General features: G+C 41.6%; 1 protein-coding gene across 1 annotated transcript; it reads right to left on the bottom strand.

Annotated features, from left to right (window-relative positions):
• Positions 1-42: 42 nt before the first annotated feature.
• Positions 43-6,711, bottom strand: LOC146645229 (PAN2-PAN3 deadenylation complex catalytic subunit PAN2-like). Its single transcript, XM_085394349.1, has 22 exons — positions 6,314-6,711; positions 6,051-6,220; positions 5,845-5,962; positions 5,646-5,723; positions 5,313-5,568; positions 4,883-5,171; positions 4,609-4,705; positions 4,369-4,479; positions 4,118-4,237; positions 3,896-4,024; positions 3,563-3,762; positions 3,297-3,439; positions 3,012-3,118; positions 2,817-2,915; positions 2,591-2,719; positions 2,197-2,334; positions 2,050-2,109; positions 1,711-1,959; positions 1,423-1,566; positions 1,145-1,324; positions 944-1,037; positions 43-612 (listed from the first exon to the last, which is right to left on the bottom strand). The coding sequence occupies exons 1-22, from the start codon at positions 6,578-6,580 to the stop codon at positions 428-430; spliced, it is 3,363 nt and encodes a 1,120-aa protein (XP_085250475.1). The 5' UTR covers positions 6,581-6,711; the 3' UTR covers positions 43-427.
• Positions 6,712-8,211: the final 1,500 nt, after the last annotated feature.

The following is an 8,211-nucleotide window of genomic DNA, read 5'->3' as shown; positions in this document are numbered from 1 at the left end:
ATGATTCTCTGAACATCCATGGATTATAGTTTTAATCTATTTTAATCAAGATTTTCATGGATTCGTGCACATTCTCCACTTCCTGGTATCAAACAACAAACATTTTACAGTGCTCAGGATGACTTCATCTACATGCAACAATTTTGACTTTTTCCTTTTTTTTTTTTTTTTTTAAACAAAAATGCTTCAAATTCATATTTTGAATGATCACTTTCCCCCCTGTAAACCTCTCTGATATAAAAAGCTTACATTTAGATATGATAAAAACAACTGAGTCACTGACTCAAAGCAAATAACTATAAAATATGATACAAAATAAGCAGCCCGAGCATCTTCAGGTCATGGTGTTGCTCACAGTCCCATCACAGAGGGAAGCACAGCAGCACCCGTGGATGGAAGGAGAGTGCATTCAGTCCACTCAGACGGACTATCTCATGTCCGAATCTGGGACTTTCCAGTTCAACTGGAAGCCTTTGTCGTAGACTTCGTAGAGCACTTTCGTCACGTAATGATTCCCTCCTTCCTGATACAGCTCCAGGTACTTCCTGTAAAGCTTCAGGGCCGTGCATGAGTCCTCCGTGCTGTCGTGGGTTTCTCCCTGGATGTTGAGGCCTGTGGACATGAAAAAAAGGTCAGGAATGATTAAAATGAAAGTGTTCAGCTTCAGATTACAGTGTGGATATGAGGAATTGACACGTACTCTTTAGTGCATGAACTCAAAAAAGCCTCTAAATACTTTGTTGTTCAGATTTAATTCCAAGATGGGTTTGATGACAACTAAAACATCATGAACTATACTGACTTCGGTAACATGAGCGGATTATTCAGTTTACATATTTGGATCCTAATCCCTCTCACTGTAATAATGTGATTTAATTCGATTAAAGACTCATATTTGGATTATTTGGATTTGATTTTGTTTTTTTTGTTTCTACTAACTTACCAAGAAAATACCAAGCAAGGAATTTCAGAGAAATCATCCTCTTGTAGGGCAATCGGAAGAGGTCGACGGTGTCGATAACTTGATCTTTGGGAACCTTAAGAAACAGAAAATAAAAAACATTAAAATCAAAGCACATCTATAAAAAAACATCTCTAAACTATATGAACTAATTTGAAATATATAACAGATGAAATAACGTACCACTAAATTAATGACACGAAAGTCATTCTGCAGGCCGTGGCCGACGAAGCGAACTCCTGCATTGATGAGGAAGCGTAGCTTCAGGTAGGTCGACTTCAGCGTGGTCACGTGCTTAGAGGATACTGTGGCATCCAGGTCTCCAGGTTCGATTCCAGAGTATTTTGTCAAATAGTCGACCACCTGGAAGAACAAATTGACAAGTTAGCGGGTGGATCCTTGAAACATTATATATTCATTCTTTTAGGTCATCGTGGTCTTTTCTCTCTGCAGCTTCTCACCTGCTCCTGAGTGGAGATGTAGTCATCGATGAAGGGGACCCCCTCGTTGGGCCCCTGACCCCTTACACAGGTGATCCTGGCCACAGACATCTGACTGGGCGTGATGGTCGATTTGGTGCCGTCGCTATGCAGCACTGCTTCCTCCTGCAAACGCACACATTCAGGGGTCAATTTTGTTTTAAATACTTGAGTCAGATTAGCTGAACTACTGAAAATATGTATTAGGAATATTTAAAATTGTTTTTGATCCTATATTATAATTAATGATGGTATCATAGCCAGACTTACCTCACTGAGCTTTACAAACTCAGCGTCCAGCCCCACCAGGTCACCAGCCTGCGGCATCTCACTGACTGTGAGTGGGATGAAAGTGGCGTCTGTCTTGCTCTGCTTCTGAGTCCGATATAAGTCGGATTTGACTTCAGACTGATTGTGCTGAAACTCACTGCGGAGGTCGTATTTGGTGTGGTAGTTTCTCTTGGCGTAACACAGGATGGCTGGCACTTTCCAGCTCACATCAAACTGTGCAGCCTCAGTCTGAAAACAAAAGGAGAAACATTTTTAAATGACTGCACACATTAAAGTTAGCATGAATAAACAAGCAGGAATCTTATCTAGGATCCTTACCTGCTCAATCGGCTCAATGAGGAAGTCATTGAAGAGGTACCACTGCTGGCGAGAGACTCCCTGAAATAATAAAATCATTTTGAATGTTAAAAATGAAACTTTTTGTAGTCAGCAGATGTCAAATTTTCTTATCTAAGCGTCGCTCACCTCTTTTCTTTGATGGTAGGTCTCACCCACTTTGATGTGTGCGACCAGATTACCACCCGCGCCAGTGTCCAGGATGTGCGGCACCGTGGCCACCAAGTCATACAGAGAAGCTCCCTCCGCCTGTTCAGCAGCACTTAACTAGTAACAGAAAGTGCAAATAATTGTAAGATAAACTTTTTCATTTCACAACAGTTGAGAAATTCATGTGTTACAGAAACAAAAACACTAAAACCAACCTATAGTTCAATATCTACAGATTAGTGTAATAATGTTTTAAAAATATTGCTCCTGGAAATATGGTTTTAATCTTGAAGTGAAATTTTAACTTGGTGATGAAAAGTTACTCAATTATTTCTTCAAGTGCAAAGATCAGCTGAAAATCTAAAGTCCTCACCTCCTCGCCCTCAGGCCAGCTGCTGATCTCCAGTCTCTGACTTTTGCTGAGGGACATCTTGAGAGTGGCGGGGATCCACACGTGACGCTGATCCTGATCTGTCTTCTGCATGGATTTGTTGAAGGTGTACTATAAAAACAGAAACATGGGCAATCATGTAAATAATGAACAGATAAATCATTACTTTCTTTTAACTGTATTTAAACACGGTGAATCAGTGGCTTACCTCGGCCTGAACCTTCCAGAATTCAGCCTCTTTGCTGCTGTTCACCTCACAGTTTATCACCAAAACATCTGGGAGACATCGAATGTTGCGTGTCTGCACCTACAGTGTAACACAAAGAAATGATTACCCTGCACAACAGGTAACAATCAACCATAAATGAATTGTCATTATGAGTGAATGAAAGCTGTAACTCACTGTGGGCTGATACTTGTCACAGTTTCCACACCATGTGTGAGATCTCTGCTGCAGGCAGATGCTTTTCTTCAGGATCTCAGCAAAGTCGTGCTCCTTTATTCTTTCTCCTGAAGTGTCAAAGTACAATGAATATCAGTGTATACATCAAATCAAGCAGATATTTCCCTCTGCTCATTCAAAAACTAAATTAATTCAAACCATTATGTAATCATTAATAGTTCAAGTTTCAAAGACAGAGTAATTCACAGTCACAGATATCCATGCTCTCAGTGCTCTCAGACTCACCTTGAGAGTCAGGGTAATGCATGTTGAACAGCAACATGAGGGAGGAGTAGACTGTTTCTATGCCACAGAGACACGGGCTGCGGTTCTCAACTTCAGAACAAAACAGCTCTCTAATGACAGAGTCGCCAGGGGAGCCCAGAGAACTGCAACACAAACACAAATCAGTTTCAGAAACCAGAAGGAAAACTCTGCATTTATAAACAAACATAATGATAAGACTGGGACAGTGTCCAGTAAGAATGCAGGTCAACAACGATGTGTTTTACCTGCTCCTGGTCGTCCTGTAGGCCCGTGGATCCTCCTGCTCCTGTGTCTCCTGGAAGAGCTGGTAGAGGATGAAGTGATTCCATCTCTGGATTAAGCGACCTAGCTTGACTGTTCCTGTCGTCTCCTCATAGTTTGAGAGGATCAGGCCCATCTCTTTGGCTTCAGGGACGTTTCGAAGTGCTCTGAGGAAGTTGCTGGCCTTAAGGAAGAAGACATTAGAGGTTACTTTGGGCAGTCACAACAAAATGAGATTTCAAAGTAAGAGCCTTGTAATCCCCAACAGATTGAAAAGAAAGAAAGAAAGAAAGAAAGAAAGAAAGAAAGAAACTTACCTGACATGGATCTCCTTGTGACAAATCCAACATGTGGAAGAGGAAGCCGAGTTCACAAGCCAAACAAAACTCCTTGTGGCACAAATGATTCTGAACAAGGCAGCGAACTGGCTCCAGGAAGTATAACACCTAAGATGCAAACATAAAAGACCCATGGAACATTTGACAAATTGTCTCATATTAAAAATTAAATGTACACATTGTGAATCTTCAGCTTCTTACCTGGATCATGCAGTTACAGTAGGCGTTGGGAATCTGCGGCTCCAGGCCAGCAAACAACGTCCTGTTGTAATGTTTGAAGTCAAAATCTTCCCGTCCACGTTTAGAGTATTTAATTGTCACCTGAAGCACAACAAACACATCTTCGTCACATGCTTTGGAAATCAAAGCTTGTAGCATCACTCTAGAAATTGTTACATCTTAAAATTAACTGTATCTCTATGAACACCAGGGTGAAACGTAGCAAGTCCAACCTTTCTGTACTTTTCGGGAACAATGTGAAGGAGCGGCTCTTCATCACTCTCTGTTGGAGATTCAGGGATGTGGTTGTAATAACCAGGTGACCCTTCTTTATTTGCAGGGACCTGCAAACAACAAACAGGAAAAAAAACTTAAAATACACCACGTGGAGATGGGTTTAACTTTTTTTGTAAATTTATTACAATATTGTAAAAATGACAGTTTAAAAGAGAAACAAGTTTTTTTTTACATACCTGGTTACAGGGGCAGGCAGAAGGATTTTCCACATAACTGTTGAAGCCAACAGTTTCAATAGTTTGTGGGATTTCTGGGTCCATCCCAGGAGCCCACCTGTTGAAAAGAAACATGTTTTAGATGGAAACCTTTAATGGGAACTACGTGAGACTCTAACCATTTATATCAACTGGGGAAGACTCGACATTATCTTACAAACTTTTATTGAATCTGAAAACAATATGTATGAACGCTCTAATGCAAACTCTTCAGTCTCGTTAGTGATTGTGTTACCTTGAGCTGGGTGTAGCCTGGGCAGTGGGGATGGGAGAGCAGGGCTGCAGGTTATGATTCCAGGCCAGCTGAGGCTGTGCATCCACAACGCAGGGCTCTCTGGAGTAGACGTTAAACATAACGTCCCGAGTATCGGACCAGAGACGCACACATCCCCCCGAATCTCCAAAGGCTAAGGCTTGTTTGCTGGATGAGACCTCAAAACTTGTGAGACAGTGGCCGTTTGTGTTGACGTGGAAAATATCCGCCATGTTGGCGAGGCCAGTGGGCTCACAGAACTGACACTCACCTGGAAAAAGACACAGAATGCAGGCAGTTATAGCAAAGCCACAAATCACACAAAGAAATTGTGTGTCACATTTATTGGCCAAACATAGTAAGACTATGCTACAGAAAACTGGACTAAAGAATCCTGAAGCCAGCTTCATACCTGTCTGTGAGATGATTGCGAGCCGTGACGTGTAGGTAGGAAGGAAGCGCACAAAGAATGGATCCACATGCACCCAAAGGGGGGTTGCAGCTCGCATCATGCGGAGGTCATACACCATCAGGAAACGTTCATTCAGCCCTCGGCTGGAGAACCCACTCACAGCCAAAAGGTTTCCATGAACATCAAAGTCTGACAGGCCGCCAGGAAATGCGTCAAACTTTTGTGTCCTAAATGTGCGCAAGTCTCGAAGGGTCACCTGTTATCAGCAGAGGGTCAGTGTTAGAGAGATATAAACCAAACCTCATCAAACTGATCCAATCAGGGGATACTTACTTTGCCAGAAGGGTGCCCAAAGACGAAGAAATGATTGGTCTGACGCATTAGTGTCACTCCAGGTGCCTCCACTGTGAACTGAAAGGACAATCAAGACAGCAGACAGTCAGACACTCGCTGTGAAGTCAGTTGTATGATGTGCCAGTGGTGTAAGCATAGATAGTTGTGGATTTTGATAAACATAAGCCTGGTGTCTTACTTTTTGAGTTTCTTGAAGTGTGTTCATGTCAATTTCAACCACATAGTTTTGTAATCCCCCCATGAGCAGCATGTTATCAGTCATGAGGAGACTGTGCATATCAGCTCCTTTCTCCATCCTGCAAAGCACCAAAAATGGCCATTAATTCAATAACATAAGGAATAATTTCACAGCTTCAGATCATCAACAGTCAATGTAACACTTACCGATAATCAAACATGACGAGGCCTCCACGAGTGTAACATCTGAGGTTGCACTCAGAAAGGAACAGCACGCCTGTTTCCAAACTCTGTATGTGTCTGATGGCATCAGTTGCGTGCACTTGGAAAGAAGAGTAGTGTGCCATCGTAGGTCCAAGGAAGGATTTTACATGACCCTAAGAGAAGAGCACAAATATTATTACAGAGTGCAACGTTTAAGGTGAATGTAGAAGAAACAAACTCTGCTGAAGCATCATTTTGGCTCTTACCGTGTAGTTTCCCATCCAGAGCATTTCCTGCTGCTGGTCAAAATGTGTTGCAGTGACGGGGCTGCCAGCTTCTGAAACTTTACTGTGCAGCTCAGAAAAAATCCCCTTCCTTACGTGCACAGGTTTAGGAACGGTCACAGCCAGCTCCTGTGTGTACACGCCCATGTCTTGGTGGAGGTTTGGATTCAGATATGAGTTCATGGAGGGTTCCAGTCCCCCAGGAGTCCACCGAGGAGAGCAGTGAGGAGTCCAGTGAGGAGAGTTCATAGTCCTGTGATGGTTGGCCCAGTATTCACCTAATCTTGTGCTGAGAGCTTCAAAAATCTTCTTGAGTTCAGCTAAATCAGCCTGCAGAGGAACTGGAACTTCTGTAAATAGTAGTGGAGAGAGCCGGGTATTTAACCTCCACTGGGATTCAAGGCGGTCCTAAGAGTCGTTGACTGTCCCTGTATTCAACGTTAGGCTCACAGGTTTTAGGGTCTGAATCAAGGTGGGTGTGGCTGAGTTTACATGAATACAGGTGTGAATTCTTTGGGAGACGTGGGCATCATATCATCATTAAGCCCACATTAAGGTGTCAGAGGGGGGTTGACCCAGTTTTTGCCTGAGCGTGTTGTTTCTGAATTGTACCAAGATAATGAGTTTGATCAGACTGGGAGGACCTCGTTTAGCACGCTTAATCCACACCTTGATTAACAGCCGTCGTCAACAGGTCGTCAAAAGCACCAAATTCCTTGGTGTCCGAGATGCACCAGATGTTGAGTTTGATTCTTCTGAGCTTCTCCAACAAATCTGCTGCATGTCGGACGACAGTTATGTTACACATATTGTAACAAACTAACCATGATTTAATCAATTAAGTGGTCCTTTAGCATGACTGTTGTTAAAATTCACTGGATTAATGTCAGAGTTCAGTCTTGATCCTGTGTATCCAGGTAGTTGTTCTGAAGTGGTGATCAAAAAGTTGTGGAAATGGATCCATATAGATGAAAAACATTATCATCAGTGGTGAATTCAACATTTCAGTAACAATTAAAATAAAAATTGACTGGATTAATCTCAGAGTTCAACATTGATTAAATAAAATTAAAGTTTTAAACTTTACAGGTTTTATTTTCTCATCCAATTAATGAAAAATACAACTTTTGGTTTAGTCCTAGCTGAAACCATATAATCCAAATTTGATGCCCTCATTGGTTGAGTCAGTTCAATTGAAGCTGATAGTTGACTGTTGATTAAAGATAGTTTCAGCTATTGTCTGTTATCTGTTTCCGTGGTATTGATTAATCTTGGAATGGTGATTGTTTGGTTTTAATTAACAAAGGACCATCAGCACTCTTCCAAACTGCATTTGTGTGAATAAAATAAATGACAACCAACATTCAAAAACACAAAAATTAGCATTTTTATTGATTTCATCATGTTCCTGTTTCCATCAGTTTATTCAACAAACTAGTTATAACAAGTTTATGATCTTACAATAAAGACACTTAAGTCATTTTCCTCAGCCTGTGCTTTTCTGGGTCAACTTCCTGTTTCATGTTTGACCCACTCACCTGTGTCACAGCAATAGAACATGACAATTTAAGCTTTTTAACTTTTTTAGCAAAGAATTTAACTCATCGGGCGAGGAAATAAACCCTGTGTAGCCTTAATTCAGCTTTTAACATGTTTAGTGTTACTAACAAAGAAAAGATCCACAGACATGATTTGGGCCGAAACAAAAGAAAAAGTCTTTTATGGGGCAGGGTTGTTGGAGACCAGGCGGGGCTCATTTATGATTCACACCTTGATACCAGCTTGAAACCTGTGACCCTAAAAAACAAAGACAAGCTCAACGACTCTCAGGACCACACCAACCATAAAATTAAACAACAGTTTGTCCCATTTTTGGAAAA

The sequence above is a fragment of the Rhamphochromis longiceps genome, linkage group LG20 (assembly GCF_057381845.1).
Source record: "Rhamphochromis longiceps isolate RC_006_pf linkage group LG20, R_longiceps_female_GT1.1, whole genome shotgun sequence".
NCBI classification, from domain to species: Eukaryota; Metazoa; Chordata; class Actinopteri; order Cichliformes; family Cichlidae; genus Rhamphochromis; species Rhamphochromis longiceps.
The sequence above is the reverse complement of the archived record's forward strand: the minus strand, read 5'-3'. Positions and strand labels throughout refer to the sequence as shown.